At 54.7% G+C, this 27,398-nt stretch overlaps 9 protein-coding genes across 9 annotated transcripts; 5 read left to right on the top strand and 4 right to left on the bottom strand.

Annotated features, from left to right (window-relative positions):
• Window positions 1–666: 666 nt before the first annotated feature.
• Window positions 667–3,629, top strand: CC84DRAFT_1187687 (uncharacterized protein; the record flags this gene model as incomplete). The annotated part of the gene is made up of 3 exons (XM_018180948.1): window positions 667–1,571; window positions 1,703–2,945; window positions 3,006–3,629. 3 exons carry the CDS (start codon window positions 667–669, stop codon window positions 3,627–3,629), a joined length of 2,772 nt encoding a protein of 923 aa, XP_018035061.1.
• Window positions 3,630–5,694: 2,065 nt separating this feature from the next.
• Window positions 5,695–6,890, bottom strand: CC84DRAFT_1094698 (GTP-binding protein GTR1; the record flags this gene model as incomplete). Its single annotated transcript, XM_018174577.1, has 3 exons — window positions 5,695–5,995; window positions 6,063–6,611; window positions 6,691–6,890. 3 exons carry the CDS (start codon window positions 6,888–6,890, stop codon window positions 5,695–5,697), a joined length of 1,050 nt encoding a protein of 349 aa, XP_018035060.1.
• Window positions 6,891–7,977: 1,087 nt separating this feature from the next.
• CC84DRAFT_800631 (DUF1688-domain-containing protein) lies at window positions 7,978–9,956 on the bottom strand. Its single transcript, XM_018187465.1, has 4 exons — window positions 9,422–9,956; window positions 8,863–9,352; window positions 8,221–8,810; window positions 7,978–8,169 (listed from the first exon to the last, which is right to left on the bottom strand). Exons 1-4 carry the CDS (start codon window positions 9,737–9,739, stop codon window positions 8,086–8,088), a joined length of 1,482 nt encoding a protein of 493 aa, XP_018035059.1. The 5' UTR covers window positions 9,740–9,956; the 3' UTR covers window positions 7,978–8,085.
• A 1,711-nt stretch (window positions 9,957–11,667) lies between these two features.
• On the top strand, window positions 11,668–14,554 carry CC84DRAFT_1218123 (uncharacterized protein; the record flags this gene model as incomplete). The annotated part of the gene is made up of 2 exons (XM_018182967.1): window positions 11,668–14,400; window positions 14,453–14,554. 2 exons carry the CDS (start codon window positions 11,668–11,670, stop codon window positions 14,552–14,554), a joined length of 2,835 nt encoding a protein of 944 aa, XP_018035058.1.
• A 122-nt stretch (window positions 14,555–14,676) lies between these two features.
• Window positions 14,677–16,581, top strand: CC84DRAFT_800605 (PQ-loop-domain-containing protein). The gene is made up of 2 exons (XM_018187464.1): window positions 14,677–15,251; window positions 15,368–16,581. Exons 1-2 carry the CDS (start codon window positions 15,167–15,169, stop codon window positions 16,387–16,389), a joined length of 1,107 nt encoding a protein of 368 aa, XP_018035057.1. The 5' UTR covers window positions 14,677–15,166; the 3' UTR covers window positions 16,390–16,581.
• Window positions 16,582–19,076: 2,495 nt separating this feature from the next.
• CC84DRAFT_1121291 (alpha/beta-hydrolase) lies at window positions 19,077–20,350 on the top strand. The gene is made up of 3 exons (XM_018175605.1): window positions 19,077–19,311; window positions 19,364–19,535; window positions 19,586–20,350. Exons 1-3 carry the CDS (start codon window positions 19,230–19,232, stop codon window positions 20,253–20,255), a joined length of 924 nt encoding a protein of 307 aa, XP_018035056.1. The 5' UTR covers window positions 19,077–19,229; the 3' UTR covers window positions 20,256–20,350.
• A 2,079-nt stretch (window positions 20,351–22,429) lies between these two features.
• CC84DRAFT_1260023 (uncharacterized protein) lies at window positions 22,430–23,062 on the top strand. The gene is made up of 2 exons (XM_018184960.1): window positions 22,430–22,687; window positions 22,739–23,062. The coding sequence occupies exons 1-2, from the start codon at window positions 22,569–22,571 to the stop codon at window positions 22,863–22,865; spliced, it is 246 nt and encodes an 81-aa protein (XP_018035055.1). The 5' UTR covers window positions 22,430–22,568; the 3' UTR covers window positions 22,866–23,062.
• Window positions 23,063–24,045: 983 nt separating this feature from the next.
• CC84DRAFT_1187681 (putative nuclease PA3) lies at window positions 24,046–25,239 on the bottom strand (the record flags this gene model as incomplete). Its single annotated transcript, XM_018180947.1, has 4 exons — window positions 24,046–24,582; window positions 24,638–24,989; window positions 25,051–25,092; window positions 25,151–25,239. The coding sequence occupies 4 exons, from the start codon at window positions 25,237–25,239 to the stop codon at window positions 24,046–24,048; spliced, it is 1,020 nt and encodes a 339-aa protein (XP_018035054.1).
• A 274-nt stretch (window positions 25,240–25,513) lies between these two features.
• On the bottom strand, window positions 25,514–27,216 carry CC84DRAFT_1165079 (alpha/beta-hydrolase). The gene has a single exon (XM_018178638.1). It carries the CDS (start codon window positions 26,913–26,915, stop codon window positions 25,905–25,907), a length of 1,011 nt encoding a protein of 336 aa, XP_018035053.1. The 5' UTR covers window positions 26,916–27,216; the 3' UTR covers window positions 25,514–25,904.
• Between the last annotated feature and the right edge of the window lie 182 nt (window positions 27,217–27,398).

Raw genomic sequence — 27,398 nt, 5'->3', positions numbered from 1 at the left:
CCCCTGCTCAGCTGGCCGTCCCTACCGCAGCACGGATTCGCACGGGTTCCCGTCTTCATCTTGCACGCCTACCCGGTATTAGCCCATCACCAATATTGCCATCCTTCCTTGCCGCCCCCGTGCCAGCTGGGACGCCCTTTCTCCTGCGCCCAGCCTGCCTCCAGCCCAGGAGCCGTGCCGCAAAACTGTAGTCTGTGCCTGTCACTCCTCCCGAGCTTAGGCCCCTATGGTGCTGCCCCTACACGCACATCCCGTACGTGCCTCTTCGGCTGTCGTCCAGGAGTAGCCGGAGGGGTGGACGTCAGCCCTGCACGGACTGGGGACTTCCGTTGGCTCTTTCTCTGAACCTTGCCATCTTGCAGACCTCAGTGCGGGAATTCGTTACAATACAGACGCACGCAATCGTGCTTGTGCAGTCCTCTGGCCACCTTCCCGACCTTCTCCTGCGAGTACTGCCTCCATGTCTCCGGCTGTCTGACAACGAGCTGGTTCCGTGCCTGCATCAGAGTCGACCTTAGCCCGTGCCTGCATCTCCAAAGTGCCCTAGTTTATATTTTGTATTGTTCCTTATCGCTCCATGTGGCCTGCCAGCCAATGTATCGTGGAACCCATCCCACCTCGGCCCTCGACCGTCCATCTTCACCTCCCCCAACTATGCTTGCCGACATGAACCGTCTGCCTAGTATACCTTCGCGGCCAGCGCATTTTCACCCATATGCCTCCGACAGTCCCTACCAAAGACCAAGTGCTGCACCATCGCGGCCCGACATCTCATCGCAGCAGCATCCCTCCCGGGATTCCCAGGGAAGTCAAAATCATGCGCAGCAGCTACCAAGCCTGCGAACCCTCCTTGAGCCAGAGCTACTGGAAAACAAAGTCTCTGATCAGTTCCCGCGGCCTGGTGGCGCACAGCTATTCAATAGCACCGCTGGGAGATACGGATCCGCGAGCCCGACCTTGAAAAGACGGCATGATTCCGACGGTTACAGCCACGACCATCCAGAGAGTCATGCTCTCCCTTCTCGAATACCAGCCGTGCATCGTCATGCCTCGTTTACCACCAGTACCGACAGCCAACCGCCTGCCTTCTCGACCTCTGGTCCCGCCCACCGGCCCCAGACTTTCATTGGCATTTCTTCTGGAACCATGTACTCCGATTCCACCACTAAGATCTTCCGTCCACCTTCGACCACTTCCGCACTAAGTGCATGCTCAGAACCAGGAAGAGCCTTTTCGAGCCACGCTCAATTTCACGATGATCCCGTGGACCTAAGCAAGCCGGCACGGAGACGGACTGAAGGATCGTCACGCGCGCCCATACGATCGAAACATTGTGTGGGCCAGCAACAAGTGGCTGGAGAAGGTTTATGCTATGTCTTCGACGACGGGAGTTATTGTCGCGTTGTTATTGATGGAGAACCGGTCAATCCGTCATGGGGCATTACGAAAGCTGGCAAACCGAGAAAGCGCCTCGCACAAGCCTGTCTCACATGTCGCGAGAAGAAGATCAAGTGCGAGCCTGGTTATCCCAAATGCCACCAGTGCGCCAAATCACAGCGAGCTTGTCGAGGGTAAGTTGATGTTCCGTTTTTGTGCAACACTTCTTCTCGACCACTTTCCCAATTTGCATGAAACCAACCTATCCGGAACACTCAACGATGCATTCACTTGTGCTCATGTGACAAATACTGACTGAGCGTAGTGGCCTGAATCAGCCAGGCATGAACAATGCTTCGGGAGAGACTTCACCGTCGTCATCTTCAGTACTGTTTAAGAACCAGTCGACCGAACTCATCAGTCCGGTGGCTGGACCCGACAAATTCAAATCTCTTGATCAACAATACTCCAAACCTGTTGAATCTTGGAATACAACAGGCTCCTCTTTTAAGCCTCGGACCTTTCGACCAAATTCAGTTGCCACGTCAAGAGACATGTCGGTACACTCGATGGACTCGGATTGGAGTGGATCTGTGAACAACCAGGACCCGGATGATCTCAGACGTGGATCGCACCAGGACCAACTGGCCATGCAATGGGAACAGGACCCTTACGATAGCGACCCAAGGCTCACCATGCACCTACTGGATCTCTATTTCCTCCATGCTGGACGTGCAACGTATGGAATGTTTCCTCGCCGACCTTTCCTCACTTGGGTGGAGACCAACCGGGAGAAGAACCAGGACCATCTCATGCTTCTTTACTCTGTTCTTGCCATGGGCTCTGTGTTTTCCACCGACGCTGAACAGCGCGGCGCTGGCAAATGGTATGCTGCTGTTGCCGCATACGCCATGGAAAAGCGATTTGGCAAGTTCACCTTGCAATTGTGCCAGAGTCGCTTAATGCTGGGTCTGTACAACTTTGCTCGTGGCAAGTCACAGGAAGCTTGGGATTACTGTGGAGCCGGGCTGCGCGCTCTCAGTGCCTTGAAGCTCAACTCCGAGGACGGAATCAAGGAGCTCCCAGAGACTGCTGCCGATATGCCTTATGGATTCGACCGCTTGACTCTGGAAGAATGTTGCCGCCGCACCTTCTGGTCCGGATTCTTGATGGATGTAAGTTCAACTGCGTCTACGGCAACCACCAACCCTGACCTAATGCACCAACAGCGATACAATGGATTCTGCGGTGGCACCCTTTGCGTTATCAATATTGAGGACACTTTCCTACGACTCCCCTGCTTGGAAAACATGTTCGAGGCATCCACTCCCTGTGATTCCCCCATGTTCGACTTGGAGATTCTGAACCGCCAGGCGTACTCTGGCCCTCCCCTCGGACATATGGCCTACTTGACCTTGATATCCACGATCTGGGGCGATGTGGTGACTTTTACTAGCCGTGCCGTTCATCGCTCTGGAGCCAGGTATGAGGTACTTTATGAAGCCTTTTACGCCAAGACGTATGAGCGACTGGATGCATGGCTTGAGATGCTACCGGTCAACCTCAGGGTGAGTTGGCCTAGCGTTACTTTCATTCGAGGCATGTGCTAATAGTGGCTTGTTCTGCAGTACACTCCTCAGAACCTGGACAACAGTATCGTCGAAGGCTTCGCAGGGTCGTTCATTTCCCTTCACGCTCTCTATCGCACCACCGTCATTCGTCTTAATCGCCACATTCGATTGTCTGCGATGTCAACTGACAAGGTCGCCCGCAATGTCGAACAGGCCTTCTATCATGCGATCAGTTTTGTGCATATGATGCATTCGCTGGCGCCTGAGAATCGCCACCAACGTCTGCCTTCGACTGCTGCTGCAGAGTTCCTCTTCTCCACACCGTTCCCTGGTTACGCGCTCCTGCTTTCGATCGATGTTGTTACTGCCGCCGGCACGGCCGCTAGTATTCCGAGCCTTATCGAGACTCTTGGCATGGCAAGCTCATGCCTTGAAGAGCTCGCGACCTTCTGGGCATCGGCTCGCACGCAACAGAAAGTTGTGGCGAACCGTCTGAAGCAACTCACGAAAACCGCTATGCAAGAAGAGCAGGGTGCCCGGAACGGTACGCTTGGACAGTTCTGGAGACAAACCGAAAGCTTGGAGGCCGCATTCGGGAACGACGATGCTGTGTACGAAGCAGATCAGCAGCTAGTGTTTGAAGTTCTGAACAGGCTTACCGATGGCAGGCGGACCGCGTAAAGCGAGCGTCTGTATCGTCATGCAAGAGAAGCCGGCGCGAATACGGTAGTCCTCGACCAATATGGAGACCCTCCGAAAGCATCGTGGCCAAATTAGGAAACTATAATGCTGTACGCATAGCCAACAGCATCTGCGTTTGAGATCGTCAATGGGTTCACGGGACGTCGAGTCGCATTCTCGTCTTGGCAATGCCTGCTCTAACTATCCGCCAATAAGCGACCTCAAACTGCGCGCACCACCTACACCGCCTGCAACCACGCAGCCCGTGCATCTTTGGAGTCTCCCGCATGTGCGCTTACAGCACAACATATAGGTGTTCCCGCACACCGATTCGCACGTGGGCATAAGCCTTGCATGAGATCGACCGCACGAGATGTATTCGCCCACCCGACGCTCTACCATAACGCCGGATAGCAGCATGACGACATATCATCTGATTCGCCTTCCCACCTTCCCGGGAATTCCCACAGTCTGAAACGTTTCTCCTCCTGGTGGCTTCTGTGTAATGTTAATGTGTACTCTATAGTATCCCGGGCACGAGCTGTCTGATTTGCTTATTCTTTCCCTCTTCCGCCCTTTCCGTTTTCCTCGGTTGGTTGCTACGATTTCTTTCAGGGTCTGGTCTCCATGTATGGTCATGAGGTGGATGCTATTGTGTATTATATGTTCACCAAAAGTGGGCTTGTAGCCGGTGTCCGCGGATGATCAGCGAAAGCTGCACAAAAGTATTTGGAAAAGAAATGATCGGCGGAGTTAACACGAATCTACTATGACTTCTTTTGTACGACCTGTGCTTTGCTCATCAATGCCTTTTGTCCGCATGTAAGCGTTCCGACCGCTCTCCTCCGCATAGTAGTGATCCGGCTTTCATCGCATACAGAGCTAGAACGGTATATGAACAGTAGATTATACGGTTTGACGGCGCGAGAGAGGTTGTGAAAGTCGCAACACTAATGCTATGAGACATACGCGAGGTTGAAGTGTTTCATGGACAAACGGAAATTGGAGTCAGGGGTCAAGGATGGGAGAAGAGTCGCGGAAGCTTCTGAGGGCTTCTGGAATGCGATGCGCTCGGGTACGTGCGGACGACTTGGGCTGAGTGCTTTTTTGCTTGGTGAGCTTAACTTGCGTGGGACTTCCGGCGTGAAGTGTCCCGAGAATGCTGAGCAGGAGCTCATCGTGTACCGAGCCTGCATTGTAGGATATTGGAATGGATAGAGGACATGCGGAACCCAGCGTAGATTACTTCGACATGGTGCAGTCACAGTAGGGCCATGGAAACGAGCTCACAGCGTGTATCATACTGTGGACCCACCTCGGCACCACGATTTGCAAGGCGACTTGGAACACAACCGGCTCAAAACCGTGCTACTATGGAAAAGCGTCCATCTCCCCACGGTTCTCAAGCAAACTCGATTGACTTATCTCACCCCATGAACCCTCTGCCCAGCCTGATATGTCGACGCTCAACCGCTTCCAACGATCCCCGAGGCGTTTCTTCCTTATTTCAACTAAAGTTTCACGCTTCTCACTTTAGTCGAGTGATGCAACCAGCGAGTCCGGAACGCAACTAGTCACAGTCTCAACGCTTCCGCCTTGTCCGTTGCCCACCCACGCACTCTTTCGGATTCGACACAGGCAAACCACCCTCTACCCACTCTCTTCGGCGTCGAATTTCTGCTCATTCGCCCGCCTGCCCAACCAAACTACCCAACTGCCCAAAAGCCCGCTCGTTTGATGCTTGCAACGCCAAGAAATTGACACACCCAGGCTTCTGCTTGGGTTGAAATGCACACGTACCGAGGCGTTGGCGAAAGATGCCGTGCGGAGTAGCACACGCTCGTTTAAATCAATGGGTAGTTTAGTATTCACAACCTGTCAGCAAACCGCTCGGTATGACTCACCCTAGTGAGGAACACAAAGACAGCACATGAAGGCTTTCCATTTGGTCCCGATCTAACGCCAAAGATGATGGGTATCACAAACACCGTCTGCGCCCAGGTAAACCCCTCTATAAGTCCGTCTCCAACCCTACTCCCATGGTACTACTGCCAAACGCGTCGTGCTACCCTTCAAACCCCGCAGCCGCGCTTTCCCTTTCCCTTCCCTCCCAGCCGCTATCTGCACTGTGGGCGAAGGCCTGCTGCACTGCAGGGCGCGGTTTGCTAGCAATGTCTAGCTCTGCGAACCTAGGCCTAGCCAAGGCGATGTTGATGCGCGCGGCGTTAAAAATCTGCTCGCTGGGCGGGATGGCGGCGGCGAGGTTGGTGTTCTCAGTCAATCGCGTGATGAAGAACATGAAACGTCCGGTTTTGATCTGCATCTCGGCGAAGTTTGCGCTGCCGGCTGGGATGCCAGTGTGTTTTCTATGCACACGATTGTTAGAAACATGCCGAGAACATATAGAGGGTGATTACGGGATGCTACACGTACGCCATGCTCTGCTTGTGCGTCTTCAGGATACTGGAAATGCGCTCGAACCGATCCGAGAAGGGATTCTCGGCCTCCACATCCCGCGTCACATGTGTGACCATCAAGCACGTTGTCCGCTCGTACAATATCAGCTCCCTCGCCTCCACCACCTCGGCTAGCTCCCGTAGTAAACCCTCAATACTCCTCGCATTCGGAATCAAAAAGTAGATGATCTGCGTCCATGCCTTGTACAGACTCTGGTCCCAGATACTGGTCGCGAAGAAATCTACTGTCGGCGCAAAGCTTTCAGATGCGGAACGTATGTATTCTGTGCGTTCGTCGAACAGTTGCTGTCGCAGGCGCGCTTGGACGAGGTCCATTTTGTGGATCAGGACGAAGACGGCGGCGGAGGGGGAGTGCTCGGCGAGGGCGCGAATGATGGAGGAGTAGGAAATCACGTCGGCGGCGAACTCGCGGGACTCGATGTCAAAGACGAAGATGAGGACTGCGACGGAGCTGAAGACGTGGGCGCGCTGGTGCGTAAGATAATTTTCGACGAAGCCGTCCTGTCTGCGGACCCGTCAGTACGCGTGCTCTTCCAAGGCTTCATACTCTCCTGCGAAACGGAAGGAAGCAGAAGCGTTCTTACCCTCCGCAATCCCAGAGGTTCAACATCAGGTTTCCCATAAACTTGATATTGCTATGCTCCACATCGATGGTCGCGCCCAGTCTCCTCACGTCCTTGGCCACGTAGTTGCTGAATACAATGCTGCGCATCGACGACTTCCCCGCGCCGCTCTTGCCCATGAGCAGCACCTTGCGCTGCTTCTGCCGCTTCGTTGTGTTCATTGTGTCTCGCGAGCTCTCATCCCTCCGCGTGCTGCAATCGCGATCGTCGCGGACAACGCCGCGTCTGTGTCTATGGTAAGTTCGGCGATATACTACTGTGCACGCAGAACAGAAACGACGGCGAGTAAGGTATCCTGAATTCGAAGCGCTGTGGGGAAAGCTCGGTGAGTGACGTGCACCATCAGCTTCAGATAGCGGCCTCGGCGCCTCAGGCACGTGAGGTTCTAAGCTTCGTTCGGCATAGCGTTGCTGGGGTCGGCGCGGAAGCGGAAGTTGCGCTAACAGCTCGGCAACGGAACTGAGATCCACCGGGATGAAGACAGTCTACCCCTGAGTTAACGCGGATGCAAACAGTGCGAAGAACAAGGGAGACGATAAGCTTTACGAAGGATCTGCCCAATGTCAGTTACAGGCATGTGCTGCCGACAACAGCTGCTGATATGGATAAGACGGCCGAACAGCTTCTCAAAACCCTAATGGTTACGAGTCGAGACGTGAGACCAACTGTGTGTTGTGTATTCGCTCCGTATAGGTGAAGATTTTAAATTTTGCTGAGTGTATAAGGCCAGCTTGTATCTCCGAGATGCCTGTAAGAAACGCAAATACTCTTCCCGAACAGGCAGGCAACGCGCGCCTTCAGATCCCGCAAAAATCCTTTCCTCCAATATTCCGTTCAGATCTATCCGAGAGACTGGCGTAGCCCAGAGAGATCTTCATCCAACGATTAATCTACTACATTGCCAATAAAGAACCCAGAGTTGCCCTCTCCTATTCCCACTTGATGAATTTTAATGTTGTCCTAAGATGATAAATGCCCAAAAGCAGAAGCAATGAAGATTGCATGTGAAATTCCGGAAAAGTCGCACGATGTGGGTGAATGGTGCAAGACGTCGAAGATGATTACGCAGAAAGCCGGTGCCGGAATATCCCACAACCAGGGCCAGAGCGTCCCTAGGTCCCGGATAAAAGAATAAGAACATATAAACAGGAATGGGGGAATCTCCAAGCGACCGTGCAGATCATGGTTCGTCGATTGGTCCGCGTACCCTTGCAACCCACTGGGACTGTGGGTAGGCCGCGGTGGATATGCAGAACCGTTCACGTGCCGCCGCTCAGCACAATCATAAGGTTCGGAAAGAAGAAAAAGTAACTCGGTATCTCGACGAGAAAGGAAAGTGAAAGGGACAAGGGTATCTTAGAAAACAGTGCCGTCGGATAGGATCATGATCGGTGGCTCCTTGGTGTTGGGTCGCGATACTTCAGCAATTTCGCGGCCGCCCTGCCACACGTTAGTTTGAAATCAACATGTACAGTCATGGGCGCAACTTACCTTCCAGCTGCCTGCTTCCAGCATTTGGGCCAAATTCAGCTTGTTCGAGCCACTCAATCCCAGTAGGGAGTTCACCTCCACCAGTAGCTCGTCGAGCAAGCCGACTGTGACAGCGCGCCATTCCACAATGACATCGTCGTCTGCTGTGAAGAGAGGCACTACTTCCATGCTTGGCTGTCCCTTGTTCTGCGCGTTTCGCTGGTACTGGGCCAGACCCCGCTTCGCGTCTTCTGGTTTCAATGTCAACAGTCCGGTGTCGATGAAGAGACCACCATTCCGGTATTCTGGCAGGCCCGTAAGGAGATCGGCGCCGGCAAAGTGCACGTTGAGCAACTTGGTCATCGGAACCATGAGCGAGTAAGCTAGCCACTGGGTGAGCTTGTGGAATGGCACAATGTTTTCCCAGGGATGTGTAGGGTGCGAAGGCATGACTGAACACGGCCATGCATCACCGAGCGAGATGCCGTCAATCTGCGTGCGGGTTGCGGGCCAGATCGGAGCCAGGCTGTCCATCAGAAGGTTCCAGAGAGTGGGAAGAGGGATGATTGGCACAGACGAGGCTTGCGTTGAAGGGTGTGAGAGCAGGAAGTCTGCGAAAAGTCAGCATGAGCACGCCTAGCCTAGCGGTCCTGGTGCACTTACCAAGCATGTTGCCGGGACGCGCCTCGAGCCCAAAAACCTCTTGGTTCTGCAATGCGTCGCCCAGTCGCATAAGCAGACCAGCGCGCCCTTCCAATCCGTCAATCACGTTGGCTTCAGTAACCTGGAGCCCTCGCGCTAGTACATTGATGTCGAGCTTTTTCAGCCCCGCGCTATCGACCTGGCAGGGCTCATTGGGGTTGCTGCTGAAGATGCCCGCTTTGAACATCTCCAGACTAGCTACGGCCAGTCCTTCACTCCTACGGTAGATCTTCCCAGACTCCTTGCTGCGGTACTGCCACTTTGTCCCCGCGCCAGCGTCCAAAAGCACGGAGACGAGGAAGAGGTCAATCAAGCGGCGCGTTCGCTCCTGGTTATCGACGGTCGAGGGCCACGAGGCCATGAGCTGGTCAACACGTGGTCGGCCACCCACATCGAAATGCTGCCACCGGCCGTGCGGGGGAATGGAGGCGTAGTCGGGAGCATAATCGCGCTGGAAGTAAAGTTAGCCACGGGGACAGACGTAGCCGAGTCCTCGGTCTTGTTGTGCGGAGCGTCTTGCCTTGATAATTGCAACCACGTACGTGGCCGTGTCCTGGAATTTGCCCATGTCAACCGTGAAGTGCTTCAGCTGGTTCTTCCTCGCCTTCTCCAGGACCAGGCGGGTCCTCTCGCGGACGGCGTAGATGCTGCGCAGATAGGCGGCGGGGTCCAGCGTTGGGTCGGGGGCCCGGGGCAGAGGCACGTCGGGGAAACTCATGCGCGACTTTCCATTTGCAGTGGAGGGCGCAGGCGACTTGAGCGAGCCATTGCTCATGTTGGGCTGGGTGCCGCCGGGAGCAATTGCGGGCTTGGAGCTCTTTCTGCTGAAGAGACCCATTGTCGCGGCCTAGGGGAGAGAGGGTGCTAGGAACGGGGATTGCTCGCTGGCGAGAGAAGTCGAGAGGTGTAAGCCCGGCAAGTGCACAAAGAAAGCCGGAGCTCGCGCTGCGAAGTGGGCGCGGGCGTGGGCGTAGGTGGGTTGGCGGGCGGGCCACACAGTCAGTGCGCTGCGGTTAGGCTGCTTGGCTCCGCGTGGACGGGGTGGCAGGGGCGAGCACTGGTGGGAATTGGCAGACAGATGCGGAGAGGTCGAGGGTGAGGCTTCGGCGGACAACAATCTCAGACAGTCCCAGGAGCGGGCGCAGCAGACCGGGACGCCTGCTCGATGGGCCTCGCGGGCAGGGAGCTCTGACGGGGGTAAAATTTGGGCCGTCGGCAGGGCAGGGCGCGCGAGCTGCCTGGGAGGGACGGGAGACTGGTCGCGCCGCTTGTAATGGAGCCGTTGAAGGTGCTGGGTCCTAATCCACACAAGCGCAGACGCCAGGTCAGGGGTGCCAGATGCGAGATGGCCTTCGGGATGCTCCAACCTCGCGCGACCTCTGCCTGGCCCTGCTGCTTTCTCTGCTGTCAGCGTCCAGCGTTACGCCTGTGCGTCATGTCGCCGTCGAGCGTCCCGACAGGGGCCTCTCCCTTGACGAACCATCTGGCACGCGAGGCAACACCTGATCTGCTCGGGCGGCATGCAAAGACGTCTGGTCCGCAAGCTGACTAGCTGTCCTGGACATGATCCCACCGCGGCGCGCTGCATTCCACTTCCGCCTACGTGCAGCTCGAGCGACAAGCCCAGAGGCGGCTCGATGTTCGGTTGTCCCTAGCTTCATAGAGCAGCCGCGGCTCCGAGCCGTGCGACTCGCGAGAGGCCAACGGGCCGAATTCCAGTCGCTGCATGAGGCCTCGAAGCTTCTTAGCACGTATGCTACTGGCACTGGCACCGTGGCTGCGGGAAGCTCAAGAGGCCCGGGGTTGTGAACCACAATCGCATCTCAGCCTCGCAGCATGGCAACCGCCTCGCAAGTGCCAGCGTTGCCGACTACTACCCTGAACCTCGAGAGCATGGTCGGCGAGGCAGCGTACATCACCTCGTCTTGGTCCACGCTTGCCCATACCATATCACACACTGAGTAAGGTAGCGCCCCACGAGTCAGCAACTATGTACGCTCGCAGGCTGGACGCTGCACCATTCTAAAGTTACCCGAAAGCTTTTGACAAGAGTGCACGATGGCTTGGCGCCCGTATCCGCGAAACCGCGGCCGTGCTCGTAGATCACCCTCACTGACCACGCGTTGACCTGGACGAATCATTCCAATTCGCGGTATGTTGCTCCGGCGCAGATCAAGGTGGTCCTGCAAAGGACGCACAAAGTCAAAACATTGCCTTTACATAAAATGTGCGCTACATGCCGCCGATCAGGCGTAAAGGGGGGCCGTTCGAAGCCCATGACTGACTGGCGAGTTTTTCATCCGGGATTGCTCCTACGGAAGCATCCGAAGCCCAAGCTGATGTCGATCCGGCGCAATACGTGACTGGAATGGTTGTTGTGCACTGTGACTGCGAAGCAGTTCGCGCTTGGACACAGCAGCTACACCATCACATGCACATTTCCTGGTCGATGTATGTCAAGTCTCGCTGTCATTCGCAAGTGGCGTGTGCTACTGCCAAAATGCCGCCACCACTGCCCAAGTGTGAGTGTTTCGCGTCTGGTGTACCCTGCGTCGAGAGCGTACAAAAGAAAGGGTCCTGGGTGGGGTGGGGCTTGACTGTGGTTGTGGCTGTGGCTGTGGCTGGGAACGCCACAACCACCTCCTCCGAAGAAGCACAGAGCACGAGATGCAACACGCTGGCGTTTTTCGCGCGCAACAATCGTTACAATGATCTAGTCAGCGCCTGACGCTATTCCTACACACACACGCTTCTCCTTCGCGCACCATGGACGATCTTGCCGGCCTTGACTGGTCAGCCCCTCCCAAAAAACAGTCGAGCGCGCCGACCGCCTTTCCCCCGTTCCGCCAGAGCCCCGCGCCCCAGCTCTCAGGCCGCTCCACGCCTCTCGCTCTTTCTGCACAGCAATCGGGCGCCGGTGCAGCTGGTGGAGGCAGTCGACCGTTCAAGGCGCCCTCCAAGCCCGCAACGCCCGCGAACGACAGCTTCGCCAACCTCATCGCGGGCAACAGCTCCAAGTCTGCTACGAGCACCCTGTCCCTTGCCGAACGGCAGCGCCAGTTGCAAGAAGAGAAGCAGCGTCAGGAGACGGAGCGGCAAAGGCAGTATGATGCGCATTTTGGCGCGTCAGGCTCGGCCTTCTTGGACAATCTAGGCAGTGGGAAGAGCACGCCTGAGCCCGCAGCTGCTGGCTTTCGGCACCCTACACCGAACGCTTCGGCCAGGCAGAACCTTTCCAGCACCATCAACAAGCCATTCGCTGGCCTCGATACTTCTATCAAACGACCCGTACAATCTCCCCCAGCCGACGATGATCTTCTCTCCGCGTTCAACTCCAACGCTCCCGTCGATGCGTCCAGCCACTTCCCGCCCCCAACTTTCGGCAGCGGTCGAAGCACACCAGCAATTGGCACGTATAGCTCACGAGGAGACACGCCAGCGCCACAGACTTTGAAGAATAGCTTTGGAGACGAGGACGACGACGATGACATGTTCGGCCTAAATCAGTTGGCCCAGAAGGCAACAATCCAACCTCCACCGCCGTCCGCGCCTACGGGAGATGATGATATTCTAGGCCTCCTCAGCAAACCGGTCTCCGAATTCCAGAGGAAATCTGCACCGGAACCGGAGGCTGAACCCTCGATTTCACGTCAATCAACACCAGCTGCTGCTAGTCCACACGACAAAGCTGTTGCCGAACTTGTTGATATGGGGTTTCCTGCTGAGAAATCTGCTATCGCTCTGGCAACGACCGAGTCTGGCTTGGATGTTCAAGCGGCTGTTGGCTGGCTTCTAAATCAGGCGCATGCGGAGGCTAAGCAGAAGACCCAAGATCGCAGTCAAGAAAGGCCGCGGCGTAGCCCGGATGAAATGGACGAGCGGCCGAGACGTAGTGAATCCAGGCAAAAGCCTCGTGATTCGAGTGCTGGTGGTGCCACTCCCGCTTGGATGCGAGGCGAAGAAAGCAGAAGCCGGTCTGGCCAACGCAGAAAGGAAGGGCAAGGACTTGAGAAGGATGTTTCGCTTGCATCCGATATAGGAAGCACGCTCTTCAAGTCGGCAAATTCGCTGTGGAAGACAACCCAAAAGAAAGCGCAAAGGGCAGTTGCAGACTTTCAACAAGACGGCGACCCTAACATGCCTAAATGGATGAGAGACGCCCAGGCTGCAGCTGCGAATCCATCGCGGGGTAAGGCACCTGCTGCTGATGTCACGGATGAAGCTATGATGTTGGAAGCTGGCGGGCGGCCGACCAAGCCGTCACGACCATCTGCTGCACGTCAAGCTCCAGAGCAGCTTCCTGTGCGACCGAGACGAGAGCAGCACGACTTGCGACAAGACTCTCGCAACGGAGGCCCAGACCGCATGGCTTCCCAGTCTCCAGCAATGCGTCAACAGGTTGTAGACAAACGGCCTGCTCACAAACTAACTCGCCAGGACGTTGAGGAGCAGAGCCCGCAGGCGTACGTGAGTCCGTCGCGACGAAAGAAAACCACTCCCCAGCCCGATCTTTTCTCTTCTGAAGAACCAGCTCCCTCGCCGCCCACTTCAACATTCCGACAATCTGCACCCGCACAGTCGAATAACCCTTTCCTGAAAGCAACGTCGTCTGCACCAAATCCTAGAAGCCCTGCGGTCACCCCTCCGCCCCCGAAACCGCACGCACCACCTCGTCGGATTCCGCCTGCCTCCTCTTCAGCGCTCACTCAATCAGCATCTTATCGACAGAAAGGTTCCGAAGCTTTCAAGCGGGGTGATTACGCGGCTGCACACGCTGCATACTCTTCCGCCATTGGTCCTCTTCCTGCAACTCATCCGGTAATGATCATTGTACTGTGTAACCGTGCCGTTACCAATATCAAAGTGGGCGATCCCAAAGCCGCAATCTCTGATGCAGACTCTGCGCTCGAAATTATCGGGGTCTCGAGGGGTGAGGGTGAGAAAATCATTGTGGGTGGGACCGAACTTGACAAAGATATGAAAGAGTTTTATGGAAAGGCTCTTATGCGAAAAGCCGAAGCGCTCGAGCACATGGAGAAGTGGGCTGACGCTGGCAAAGTCTGGAAAGAAGCAGTTGAGGCAGGCGTCGGGGGGGCCATAAGCATCCAGGGGCGCAATCGCTGCGAGAAGGCTGCAGGCGGTGGGAACCAATCTACGCTGCCCAAACGAGCGCCTGTCCGGAGGCCGCCACCCAAACCTTCAGCAATGTCAGACCTTGGCCCAGCCCAGGAGTCTGAAGCTGTCAAGAAGCTGAAGGCTGCAAATGCTGCGGCCGAGAAAGCGGATGACGAGAAGTTTGCGCTCGCGGATTCAGTTGATGCCAAGCTCGTCGCCTGGAAGGGCACCAAAGCAGACAATTTGCGTGCGCTGCTGGGATCGCTCGACAAAGTGCTATGGCCGGAAGCAGGGTGGAAAAAGGTCAATATGGGCGACCTCGTAATGCCGAACAAGGTCAAGATTATCTATATGAAGGCCATAGCAAAAGTCCACCCTGACAAGGTAAGCTTCTGCTCTGTGATCATCAAACGAGATCGTGCTAACTCGATCGCAGATATCTCAGTCCGCTACTACAGAGCAGAGGATGATCAGTGCTGCTGTGTTCGCAACGCTGAACGAAGCCTGGGACAAGTTCAAGGCGGAAAACGGGCTGTAGCAGCAGCCAATAGCTTCTGCATAGCATTTTCGGGCAACTCATGCCTCGTAACGTAGACTATAGATCCTGCATGAAACGATTGATGACACCTACAAAAAAAACCTAGCATATGTGAGAGATCGCACGCGACTTGTTGGACTGTCTTTCCAGAACGGCCTAGTGCGGCGCGTACCTGCATCGTAAGAGCATCCCTGTCGGCACGGTTTCCCCAGATTTGGTGTCTTGGCATTATGTAACGATCCAGCCACTCCGCTTCAACTTCGGGATGAAAGCACTTTGCGCCGTTAATTTGGCGCTGTGCACTCACATCGACCTCATCATTGAGGCGCATTGGTCCCCATTCCTTATTCCGTTATTGGAGATTCTTGAAGTGTTTCCATCGCATCTACAGTGTGGCCTACGCTTACTTCAAAGCCCGCTGTTGTCTCGGAGTCACCGGCACATTCACGATATTTCTACCATATTCGCCACTACCAGCTTCAAGTTAACTGGACCACTCCCAGGTAGCACAAGAATTCGCATTGGGTCATCCTCACTAGGAAAGAGCGAGGTACGGAAAGTAGGAGGGGCTGGACATTCTCAGATCGTGGACGGCTACGTCATAGGCAAAAAATGTTTCCTCCATCGCAGGGCTTGCGCCTGGACATTGATGCCATCAGTCAGATATGCGGATCTGTTTCCATCGCTTGTTGGATAGGTATGTTGGTGCTGTGTTACTGTTGATCCTGGAGTGGCACACTATTGGTGGACTGGCCAGGTCATTTTCTTTCACCCGTACCACCCTCCAAGACATATTGGCTAATAAATGAGTAGTCGTTTTCTCACCGCAAATTATTGAGAACTGGAAGAGAGGTTCAGCAGAAGGCCTTTCCGTTGTCTTCATCACAGTATGGCTACTGGGTGATTTCTTCAACATTTTCGGTGCTGTCCTGCAAGGCGTGCTTCCGACAATGACTATCCTAGCCGTGTATTACACCCTTGCGGATATCGTGCTGCTCGGACAGTACTTCTGGTACGAAGGCTTCCGCCTCACCGACCGAGTGGGTTCGAGAGAGGAGTCAGAGGAGGAAGATGAAGAACCTACTGAACGCGCACCCCTCCTGTCGCCGTCGTTGAGAGATAGACACGACCTCCCCGAGAACGGTTTCCACACACCACCCAGGATCTCAGATGCAGACGCACGTAGACGTGGGTCCGCACATTCTGCAAACTCCTTTCGCGAGCGCTTCCTCTCCGTTTCAAGCAATCATCTCTCGCCCGTGACCCCACTGCTCGACGACCCCAGTTTAACGCCCAACAAGCCACCACCACGTACGCAGAATCCCTCCGCGCTGCAAGCCGTATTCTTCAACGTTGGCATCATCATCCTCGTCTGTGCCTCCGGCGTCTTCGGTTGGTGGCTCTCCACAACGCGCTCCAGCGCGACCACACCCCCACCGACGGAGCCGTCGTCCGAAAAGCTGCAATTCAATCTCTGGGGTCAGATATTTGGTTACATTTGTGCTGCACTCTACCTCGGCTCGCGCATCCCGCAGCTCCTGCTCAACTACCGCCGGAAGTCTACCGACGGCATCTCTATGCTGTTCTTTTTGTTCGCTTGCATAGGGAACCTGACGTATGTCTTGAGCATCGTGGCGTACAAGCCTTTGTGCAGGAAGCCAAATCATTGTCGGGAAGGAGAGGCTATGAGCATCTACGGGCGGTATATTGCGGTTAATCTGAGCTGGTTATTGGGGAGCTTTGGAACGTTGCTACTTGATGCTGGGGTGTTCATACAATATTTTCTGTACAGGAAGGATGAAGACAGTGATAGCGAGGAAGAGTCTGCGCGGTAGATGCTGGCAAAGAGAGGTTGGAGTGATTCGTGGTGGTCTTGAGGACAGCAAGAAAAACGGCTCTGGGTGTATATATTTCGATGCTATCAAAAGTGTAAGGCAGGTTCTGCATATTGTCTTGAGTTTTTGTACAACACTGGAATCGTGGTAGTGGTTAAATAGCTGTAATCATAACGCGACTATTATGGCTTTGCAGGGCTTATATGAGTGTCTCAGGAGAACTCTGCTGTAGTAGGTCCATATTGCGTAGACGGATAATACTTGTATATCTCCTACCAGACTTCTATTCATGAATGACCCTTATGGGGAAATCAAAAGTGCTACCGTCTCCAGAACCGTCCCCATGTATCCTTTCCCGGGACTTGCTCTCGTCGGGCATTTGAACCATCAACAAAGCGTCTGCAGCTCACCCCTCGTCATCTCCTTGTAAATCACCGTACTGTGTCTCGGCGTGCCCCAACACCGTAGTTCCCGACTGTTCGCAATCACCACCGCGTTTTGGTCTGCAACGTAGGTGTGCGTCAGAGTCGGCTATATACCATGACTTTTAGTATCCTGCCAGGCTTCTGTCCAGACAATTTGCAGATGCCAAATTTGAACCGTCCTTTTCACCATCGCCGGAACCGCAAGGCTGGGAACGGAGCTAACGCTATGTAAGAGGCCCACCCTACCTTCAGTGGCCTTGGAAGTAGCACTCTGAGGTTCGTCTATGATGGGCTGTACTTGATGGAGAGTTTGATCATCGGGTCAATGAGAGGATGCGAAGCGGTTAAGCTGCGACAGTTGATCCATAAAGGCTTTGAACTGCTGTACGGGGGTTAAGTCGCTCGTTCATCGTTGGCACAACATACCATAGGCATGCTTGCTCAAGCCACCTGCGCAGCAAAGGTGCACATCGGCGACAGAGCACAAATCTGATTGACAGCATTGAGAGCTTGTCCAATTGTAGCTCCACGTCCCGCTGCTAGTTCACACGAAAGGACCGAAGCTCCGTTGACGAGATCGTTATGTAGACTGACGATTGCTCAGCCCGACTCTCCCTGCAGATACACCCTCGTGAAGGATCCTTGTAGCATCGCGTGACCGAATTATCGCGCAGCTTGCTTTCCGCGATCGCTACCAAGCTAGGAAACCCACATTTTGGCTCTTTTGAGTCGATTCATGTACTTCACTATGCGGCGGACCTCAGGTCCGTGGAGGTTCCTTTCCGAGACGTGTGTGTGCAGCCTAGAGCAATGCAGTGCTTGTACAGGTCGCAGCACGCCACTGCTTCCGCGTTGGCAGAGGGGAATTTTTAGCTCTTGATGTTAGAATGCAATACACAATTGTGCAGCGGGAAGCATCCTGATTATATGATGGTACTGAGAGGCTATAGATCGAGTCTTGACGACTTCGGGTTCACTCTATGACGCTCGTGGACTGCGAAGAAAAAAACCATCTCTGGTACATCTGAGCATCCCGAGATACTACCGTCCATCTGTTTAGAGCCACCGGACGGCGTCGTTCTAGAGATAGCGTACTGGAAGCTTGCGGATGATGACCAAGTAATATTCCTATCATGTTACTACCGATGCGTTGTGCGTTCGAAAGCAGCCATACATAGCCATCTTTAGGTCCTGCAATACATCTAGTCTAGTCCAGAAGCCCGCGGGACATGTGGTTATGTGGATGCAGATTCCATTCCCAAGTGCTACCTAGACCAATGTGAGCTTAACAGTCTCGCGATATAGAACGCGACCTGCTGTTGAACTGGCAGGCCTTCGACTCGCAGAAGCCAGGTTCAATGGCTTAGATATCGGACATCCCAGACCATGCACAAATGCAACGATAGGTCGTCGAGTTCTGAGGGTCGTGACACCTGAACACGCATACCATAATCGTCTAGTCGGAGGTGCGGAGCCCCTCCGGGGTGAGCAAGGCTGCGCCTCGTCGGACTTCATCAACCACCGTTTCCAGGTGGTGCGAACTCCATTTTCGGATCGAAGGAATGAGGTCTTTCCTAATGCGATCTAAGTCTACGGACCGCAAACATGGATTGCCTAACAGTGACTAGTGAGCGCTCACTACTGCATTTGGTATGTGACAATGCAGGATGTGATTTCGAAGAAGCCTCCCTCGGGTCTTCTGAGTGATTTCTGATCTTATCAAAGGGTCTAGCCAAACACTCTTATTGTACAAAATCGCGAGGCTGCACCATTGGATCCTGGGGTAGGGGTTTTTGGCCCGCGGCGCGATCCCTCACACGAGAGTCCGTATGCTCACGACACCATGGTTTTCCGGCCCGTTGCTGATTTGCAGAAGTGTAGAAAGTTAAAGGCCATAACTTGCGTACCAGAGGTAGCATATGAACCCCGCGAAGGTCAGATACGAAAAGCTTGAGTGCGACCTTCAATCCCTACCCAAGCGTGTAAAATGTAGGAAAACAGCAGGCACACAAAAACCCACGCGCAGCCTTCCAACTAATCATAACAGGGCATGCGAGGGCTAAGCATGAGGTGCCTGGAATAAAGGCTTGTTGTCGGACCACATACGCTGCGCAGGCGCCGCCCCACCAGCTCGCGTAGTCGCTGTGGCGGAGATTGTACGCTACCACGCCTTCGCATGTTTCACGGACTTTGTCTACACGATGCTGTTAAAAATGGAGGAGAGCCTGATCCCAGGTGCTCTTTGTGAGCCTCCGCTTCAGTCGTTCTTTCATTCATACATTCTTTACATTCATCTGGTTGTCGCTTTTTTTTGATTCTCGCGCGAGCTGTTTCTGCTTTGGGCATGCTTTCATGCTTTGTTAGTGTTGGAATACCATCTACACAATTTCTATAGGTCTTGTAGAGCAAGACAAAATGGTTTTCGTGAGACCGGCGGCGCTTCTGGCGCTTGGTGGTTTGAGTGGGTTGGGCTGGGCAGCGCCGGTGGAGGTGCGAGGTATGCTTTGCAGTATGCAGCGGAGCGTCGAGTGAAGCTTACCGATGTGCAGACGACACTGTGTCTACTGAGATCTTCGACAAGTTGTCGTTATTCGAACAGTACGCTGCGGCGGCTTACTGTAAAAGCAACAGCAACAGCACCGGCACCAAGGTTACGTGTGACGAGCAGAACTGTGGTAGTGTCGAGGCGGCGGACACGAACACGCTCACTGAGTTTGAGAAGTAAGTGCCCCATTGAGGTCTGGAAGTAATAAACGCTGACATCTTGATAGCTCGTCAGAGACTGATGCCACCGGCTTTGTCACTACGGACACAACCAACAAGCTGATCGTTATTGCGTTCCGGGGTTCAAAGAGTATCGACAACTGGACAGCCAACCTGGACTTTCAGATGGAAGACGTGACCTTCTGCTCCGGATGCCGAGTTCACAGCGGGTTCCTGGAATCATGGAACGAGGCGCAAGATGGCGTCATCAAAGCCGTGCAAGCAGCGCAAGCAGAGTATCCCGACTTCAAGGTTATCATAACGGGCCACAGCCTTGGTGGTGCCATGGCGACCATTGGTGCAGCAGCACTCCGCACCATTGACATTCCCGTCGACCTGTACACATACGGGGCCCCGAAGTCTGGAAATGACGAGTGGGCGACTTTCTTGAGCGGGACAGACAAGGGAGAGAGCTTCCGGGTCGTACACAAAGACGACGTTGTCCCGACATTACCGCCAAGCGTCCCGTTCTTGATGCCGTATGCGCATGTGCAGCCCGAGTACTATATCACTACGGGTAACAAGGTAGACGTGACACCTCAGGACATCCAGGTCATCTCCGATGGCGACAACGGCGGTATGGATATTGCAGCGCATCTATGGTACTTCAACAAGATCTCGGCATGCGATGGGTTGTTCGATCTAAAGGTCAAGCGTATGGTAGAGGATCTTTCGTAGGATGGAGGTCGGTTCCTATCAGCGATGCGTGAGCTTCTTGCATATACCCTTTTGCCACAATACAAACGACTTCTCGTCAGCCGCGACCTTTGTAGAAGATACAGCAGACTAGGACAACGCCGCAAGCGCGCGCAGTCAAGTGACAGCGGAGCCTAATTTTTGAAGTTGAAGGTGCGCCAGCTATCGCGAGTCCTACAGATACAACATTCAGCCCTACGCGGGTAGACTGCATGTAACGATGTGATTGGTCGGAACAATCCTCGTATGACGATGTGCATAGAGGTACACTCTATGTTTTGAGCTGGATTCCGTGTTTGTTCGTGGGTACCGAGACATGCGCCTCCATGTGTAATGTTGGAATGTATGGAAGAAACAGCGACGCACGCTAGATGCTGTGATGTTGATCCCGAGACGAGGGTGTTGGACAGGTGTCGTAGTGGAGGGGTGAGGCTGTTGAACGAGCGCGCATGACGCCTTGAAGTTCTAGATGCTGACGATCCCGTTTTGCGAGATGACTTGGATCTACTTTCGATATTCCAACATCAATGTCGGCACGGTGCAGGCTGAGCTCCCGCTGACAGTGACGGCAGCAATAGCCGCGTTGCTGCGTCAACCATCCCAGAAGGTCAGCATTGTCTCTGCATTCGGAAACCGGCAAGCGGACGCCAGGCCAAACGGCCGGGCAATAAGCTCATCGTCATAGTTTTCGTGGGTCGTGTACTGTGGTTCAAACTCTGGGACCTCGCACACGCGCTTGGCGGATTTTAAAGTGGAGGGTCTGACGTGACCCCAGAGTGCATGCGGCCAAGCCATACGTCACCGTGGACTATCGCAAGCGAAGACGCAACGAAAGGCACGATGCGTTCACAAAAGAGGAGATTCTGGGGCGTTTGGGGACATGCACAATTGGGGGGGGCGGCTGAAAACAGCCGCGAGCGCACACGAAAGAGGATGCGACGTGGAGATGGGCAGGCACGGTGCAGGCAGCACAGCTCTAGACCGCGGGCTCTTCCGAGGCCGCCTTTCGGTGCTCGATGTTGTACGGTATTCTCGATGCTGGGCGTGAGAAACTCGAGCAGTACTGCGGGATGCTGGGTCCTGAGCAACGCTAGCAGGTGTTGCGGCGGCATGTTTCGCCGCAAGACCCGTTTCGCTTGCGAGGTCCCGAAGACGGTGAAGCATCGACGAGCTCGCATGCTGATAACGAGAGTATGACATACATGGCAGGTACCTGAGGCGTGCTGGCTATGTGGTGTGAAGTCAGGGGTGGAGAATGGGGATGCAGGGACCATCGAAATTAAGCCAGGATCCGGAAAACAGATGGGATTCTCCCCAGCGGCGCGCTCTTTGGCGTCACAATTGACGTCCGATGGGGCGAAGAAGAGAGGGAATAGGCGTGGCTGGCGGAACGACAGCTGCCCTGCATATTCTCGCTGTGCTCGCAACGGTCGCGGGCCAGGCGCTATTCCCGGGGGGGCTAGCCCCCCGTCGCGCATGCAGATCGCAGCTGCTTCGAGTCGCAGCATGACGTCCGCGCCAGCTGCGCGCCGCAAGCAAAGAGCTTTTGCAGCCTGCCGAGAGCATCTGCGCATGCGTTGCCTGGGTGAAGGGCGCATGCGGATCCTCACCACGCACCCGCGGCTCTGACACTGACGTCGCGTTGCCACTGGAGAAGCCTTGGACTGCGGCCGCGCTGTCGCCTGGCATCGTCTCCCCAGCGAGTCGCGCAGCAAGCCCAGGGACGACTCGCTCTGTCAGCTTCAAGCCATGGCGGCACCTGTCGCACCACTTTGCAAAGCGACAGCATGGACAAGCATGCACTTTGGCGAGGGGCTGGCTCTCCACTGGCACGCCATCCGCCAATGACCTCACCCGGAGGGCTTCAGTCCTCGTTGCCAGTGGCTGCTCCGCCGGCACCTGCGCTGGACCCTGTGCTCGGGGCACCACTCTCGCGATTCTGACCGCATCAGCAGGGGGCTCTGCATCGCGGCCATATGATACGCCGTGCAGGTGTGCCAGAGCGGAGCCAGCGGGCCTAGAGAGGATCCAGAAGGACCCTGCAGATCTCTGACCTCAAGCCTCGAACGCGTGTGGGACCCTCTGAGCGCCCAATTTTGCAGATCTGTGCCTCTCGCTGTTGGACGCCCCGCTATCTGGTCCCGGTAGTCCTGCAAGGCTGCGGAAGGGTATATATCAGATCCCCCTCCTGACCACAGCCTCACCATCCAACAAGCAATATCATCCAGCTACTCAAACAGCCACGCCATTCCCAACGCCTTTAGCTTCTTCACTGCCATTTACCCTCTCTACACTATGTCTGCTGGCGGCGTCTACATCACCGACAATTACTCCGAACCCATGGCTCCTCAGCACAACTTCGCCAACAACTTCGACTTGGACGACCCAAACCAGGCCATGTCCGTCTACGCTCGGTATGTTCTGGCGCTATTCACTTGTCCAACAAGAATGCTAATTCTCCTCAGCATCATGCATGAGCACACCAAAAAGCAACTGAAGACTGCAACAAACTCCGCTCGGCGACGATCCGAGGGTGTCTCGCCTAGTGAGAGTACCGCCTCATCCGAGTCTGTTCGCTCGACCGAATCATAATGCTTCGGTCTCTAATCTGCACATCCACACTGTTGTCTGTGACACAGTTGGCACACTTCGTCCATTGATTGGCGATTGTACGAACATTTCTACAGTTTTGCATGAACACGAGCATGAAAGGCGTTGAACCGAAGGGGATCCAGAGCAATGCTCAGGGGCGGCGTCACTTGTATAAGCCGTTTCGTATCGATACCATTTTGAATTAAATTTTCCTCTCTCACATGACCTATTGTGCATTTATTTGCAGTGAATCACCATCTTTTTTCGAGACTGTATTGCAGTCGATGATCATGTTTAATGAGAAAAACTGCTTGCTCACCTCCATGAACGCGGAATCAAGAAATTGCCGTCACCGCTACACTAGCCTCATGGCCGTCAGCATTCCATCACAGACCCTTGCTCGCCGCTAGTGTCGCACCCATTATACCTCGGATTTCGACTCCGTTACCGCCGCTCAGATTTTCCCGACTACCATCATTAGTTTCAAAATAATCAGGTTCATAATAGATCAGCTGTCATTTAATCTTGACACATAGCTTATCACCAACGGCTACTCAGCGACCTGGACCAGTCCGTATTCCTTTTCCCTGCTCGTGTGACGAGCCTGATTATTTGATCGCCTGACTCTCGCAGTGCATGCTACATGCTCAGACATCTGGCACCACCTCGATTATAATAGTAGTCGTACAGCCGTCAGTCCATTATCAGCGAGCTGAATCGCCCCAGGAGAAGCAACGTCATTGAGCTTTTCTGATGAACAAAACCAAGCTTAAACCATATCGTCACCGGTAGAATCGTCTCGCGAGCACTTCCACCGCACGCTGCGCACTTCTATGATGGGCGACTCTTCGTGTATCCAGGGCTTCGAATAAAGTAGCAATCGAATCTCAAGCACGCTCAGAGATCCGGTAGATTTGCCTTAATGCTTCCTGGCAGAGCCCATGCCATGGCACACGCGGTCTTTACATGGCCGTCGGGCAATCCCTACGAGAGCAAGTTCTCGAACTTGGCCCCAATCGGCGCGACCCGCCACCGGACGTCACGTAGCCATGAGTAGATTTGTACTTTGGACCACCGGGCTGCCGAATGCGTCGAACACCGGAATCGAATCAATTCGATACGTCATAAAGCAACTCCAATTCTCCATGCGCCAGCAGGCCTCGCCCGCCTGCCCAACCGCTCAATGCTTTTCATGCCTGTCACACCCGCAGCCACCCCCGTACGCCTCCCTCGCCAACTGCGCCTTACTCGGCCTGTTCGCCGGCGGCAGCGGCGCCGCCTCGGCCATCCGACTCACCAGCTCCTCCGAGTACCCTTCCAGATCCCTCTTCGCAATGTTCGCACTGTAAATCTTGTTCAGCCAATCCGCGAGCCTATACCCACCCTTTGCGATCTGAAGCTCTACGGTAGGGATGACCTTGTTGTAGTATGTCGGATACAGGTCGCCTTTCTGGAGGGCCGCCACGCCGTCGGGCATGACGACGGAGCAGACGAGGGCGTTGGCGTCGGTGGCCCAGGCCGTAGCGGAGGTCACGGCGTCGTTGACGTTGGACTTGGCGACCCAGGAGCTGGCGAGGGACTTGTAGGAGCCCGAGTCGATGGAGGCGATGAGGGTTGTGGCCCAGGATTGCGCGTCGGCGAGGGAGCTGCCGCCGACTTTCTTCTGCGGGATGTAGGTGTCCCAGTCGGAGTGGAGGTTGTCGCTGGTGTAGCCGTCCTGCCTGGGTCAATCTTCGTGGTCACACGGGCGACGGTAACGATGGTATACTTACGAATGTGACTTTGATGTCGTTACCACCGGTGTCAAGAGCCTCGTCGTGAAGAGGTTGGGTGATGTCGCCGAGCAGATGGACCAAAAATTTGAGCGCCTCGGCCGTGTTAGCCGCAGACAGTCTTGCGTCCGCGACACGCTGGGTGTAGTTTGAAATCGCGGAGATTGAGCATCCCGAGCTGGTACAGTCGCGAGCATAGTTGACGTTGCAGGTAGTTGGAGGACTATCATTCGCATCGATGTAATGGTAAGGGGCGCTGAATTTTCCCGCCGCGGTAGTACGATATGTATCCGCCCACGAGGCAACATTTGCTAGGTAGGACGTAGACGTGTCCGAGAGAACCTTCTTAGCCCTTGAGCTGAAGTCAGTTTCTTGAGATATCATATTGTGAATGAGCGCAGGGACTAGCATACCAAGCTTCTGTAGCATCGGTCAGGTAGTTCTGAGCAATGTACCTGGATTTCAAGGTCAACTGGTTGGCCGACACACTAATCTGCGACAGGGAGTACGAACGCGATTGTCGCATGCCCCAGTGTTCCCCAGGCACTAGCGCCTTTCAGAGCAGCGAGCCCTACGAGCAGCGAAGCCGTAGGAGTGTACATATCTAATGAGCTTATCGATCGACTTCGGACCTTGATGGGCACTTGGCGAAAGCTTGATGGTATATATACAGCTTCCTGTCCCGCAGCAGCGTTGCACAGTGCGGTGAATTCCTATCAACGTAAATCGTTAGCGATGCGTCGAACCAATCACGGCGCAGGTCGAGCCCATGATGTGCCATGGACTACGCGTGCTAAAGTGTACCTGCCTCATTAGGCTATTCACGTCCGATGCCTTGGCAAATAGCATGTTGAGGAAAGCACACGATCTCTATCGTGTGAATAGATGCTAGCCTCGATGTTGGATGGCTTGTTTAGTAGCAAGGAACTGACTTCCGCAGCAATTTCGAAGCCAATGCAATGCGATGTAGTCTCGTTTAGTGTACGGGATTCACCACGAGGCTAACCCCAAAAAAAAGTACAGAAGGTTCACAACTACTCAGAAAGGTCAAGGTCGGTAATTCATTCGATGTGGGGTATCTTCGCAAGCCGGTGCGCATAGATTAACGGGCGGTCCCGATCCTGCATCAAGGCAATATACAAACAGCAACAATCAAGGACCGCATACGAGTGATTGTGGGTGCAGCGAAAACTCGGACCCTTTGACACCGTCCGTAGAAAAGGTCTGCGAGTTTCCCCCAAACCTATTGTGAACAATCTCAGATCGTCTACTCGTCCTTCAAAACATTGCCAACCCAGTCCATGGCTTCTTTGGCCTCGCGTAGACCGTAGGGATACGTCAGGACGAAGCAGTGCATTTGCTTCTCCCAGTGCAGCCACTGTCCTGTTACGCGGTTTTGTTCCAGTTTCTTCCTGAGCAGGATACCGTCCGGGCTGAGAATATCGTGGCCGGCGGTGATGCCATGCACATGAATCCCGTATTTCTTCAGCAAGGAGATATCAGCATTGATGGGTGATACTCTCCGGTCGGTAGGGTCCATATCCCCGCACCAGGCTTTGGCTGTCGATTTGATGAATTTAGGCGTAAGAAAAGGGTCATGCTTAGCTGTCTTTTCGATGTCGGGATTGTTGCGGGTCAAGTCCGTCGACGGACATATCGCGAATATGGCTAATGGGTGCGGAGCTCGCTTCGTCTCCACGCCCATGTCTTCATCGTCTTCTCGCAGCGCTTCGAGGACGAGCGCCAGGACAATGTTGCCCCCAGAAGAGTCGCCCGCAAGGATGATCTTCTCATCCTCCTCCTCCGCAGTGTCCATGATCTCGCGATAGAAGCGCATAAGCCATGGGAATGCATTCTGTGCTGGATTCTTGGGCGCGAGTGGATAGGAGACAAGCGAAACGGTGGCCCCGGGAACCACCTGAGCCATTCTCGAACACATGCCCCAGTGCTGGGACGAAGGAGGAGTCTGCCATCCGCCTCCACCAAAATAGCAGATGCGCTTCTTCGTGTCCGACGGGATTGGTTGTTTCGCGACTATGTCGTATACATGCATGTCGCAAACTACTCGATGAGTAACATTGGAGCTCTTGGTCCCAACTGGCGATGGCTTGAGCTCGACTGAGCCTTCGGGTCGCGCGTGCCCCGGTCGTCCAACGTGGTTGTGAAAGGGGCGGAGGAGCATGTGGAGGAGGAACATGAGGACGGAGCGGTCATTGCGCGTCGTGAGCTGGATGGTAGATTCTTTCGCAGACGCGTCTACCGGGGGCATCGTCGCCATGCTGGCAGTTGCAAAGAATGTCAGTGTACAAAGTGACAAGCAACCATGCGGCAGATAAGTCGTATGTCAACCAATTCGCTTTCTCAGCCACCACATTCTCGGATTTCAATGATTTGCGAAAGCAGCGGCACGCTCACAGATTTTGGCGAAAAGGAATCAATGACGTGTTAGCGCAGCCCACTCGTCGAGGCGTCCATTGTCTTGTTTTCTGCGAAGCGAAGGACGAGATGCAGGCGCTCGAGCTGCTTATGGGTCTCTGGGCGCAGCATGTTGCGATATATGCGCTGCAAGGGTCGCGACGACGTTCATATAGCAGGACCGTCGACTGGGTTGATGGCACGCATACGCCAGGGTCCTGCGCCAGGGATCGCCAAGACATCAACGTTTGGCGCGATACGCACCCCGGCCTCGTCTTCCGTCTTGTAAACACCATGGCGGCGAGGATGCGCCACAGTATGAACTGCGTATTAAATCGACTCATTA

Source organism: Paraphaeosphaeria sporulosa (assembly GCF_001642045.1).
Source record: "Paraphaeosphaeria sporulosa strain AP3s5-JAC2a unplaced genomic scaffold CC84scaffold_6, whole genome shotgun sequence".
Classification (NCBI taxonomy): domain Eukaryota; kingdom Fungi; phylum Ascomycota; class Dothideomycetes; order Pleosporales; family Didymosphaeriaceae; genus Paraphaeosphaeria; species Paraphaeosphaeria sporulosa.
The sequence above is the reverse complement of the archived record's forward strand: the minus strand, read 5'-3'. Positions and strand labels throughout refer to the sequence as shown.

What these genes read in the sequence shown, in the direction of transcription:
- CC84DRAFT_800631 (XM_018187465.1), bottom strand. Translation starts at nt 9,739, where the DNA reads ATGGGTCTCTTCAGCAGAAAGAGCTCCAAGCCCGCAATTGCTCCCGGC. An exon ending in ACGTGGTTGCAATTATCAAG is followed by an intron (nt 9,353 to 9,421) that starts GCAAGACGCTCC and finishes CTTTACTTCCAG; the next exon opens with CGCGATTATGCTCCCGACTA. An exon ending in GCGTCCCGGCAACATGCTTG is followed by an intron (nt 8,811 to 8,862) that starts GTAAGTGCACCA and finishes GACTTTTCGCAG; the next exon opens with ACTTCCTGCTCTCACACCCT.
- CC84DRAFT_800605 (XM_018187464.1), top strand. Translation starts at nt 15,167, where the DNA reads ATGTTTCCTCCATCGCAGGGCTTGCGCCTGGACATTGATGCCATCAGT. An exon ending in TTCCATCGCTTGTTGGATAG is followed by an intron (nt 15,252 to 15,367) that starts GTATGTTGGTGC and finishes ATAAATGAGTAG; the next exon opens with TCGTTTTCTCACCGCAAATT.
- CC84DRAFT_1121291 (XM_018175605.1), top strand. Translation starts at nt 19,230, where the DNA reads ATGGTTTTCGTGAGACCGGCGGCGCTTCTGGCGCTTGGTGGTTTGAGT. An exon ending in AGCGCCGGTGGAGGTGCGAG is followed by an intron (nt 19,312 to 19,363) that starts GTATGCTTTGCA and finishes ACCGATGTGCAG; the next exon opens with ACGACACTGTGTCTACTGAG. An exon ending in ACGCTCACTGAGTTTGAGAA is followed by an intron (nt 19,536 to 19,585) that starts GTAAGTGCCCCA and finishes ACATCTTGATAG; the next exon opens with CTCGTCAGAGACTGATGCCA.
- CC84DRAFT_1260023 (XM_018184960.1), top strand. Translation starts at nt 22,569, where the DNA reads ATGTCTGCTGGCGGCGTCTACATCACCGACAATTACTCCGAACCCATG. An exon ending in GCCATGTCCGTCTACGCTCG is followed by an intron (nt 22,688 to 22,738) that starts GTATGTTCTGGC and finishes AATTCTCCTCAG; the next exon opens with CATCATGCATGAGCACACCA.
- CC84DRAFT_1165079 (XM_018178638.1), bottom strand. Translation starts at nt 26,915, where the DNA reads ATGGCGACGATGCCCCCGGTAGACGCGTCTGCGAAAGAATCTACCATC.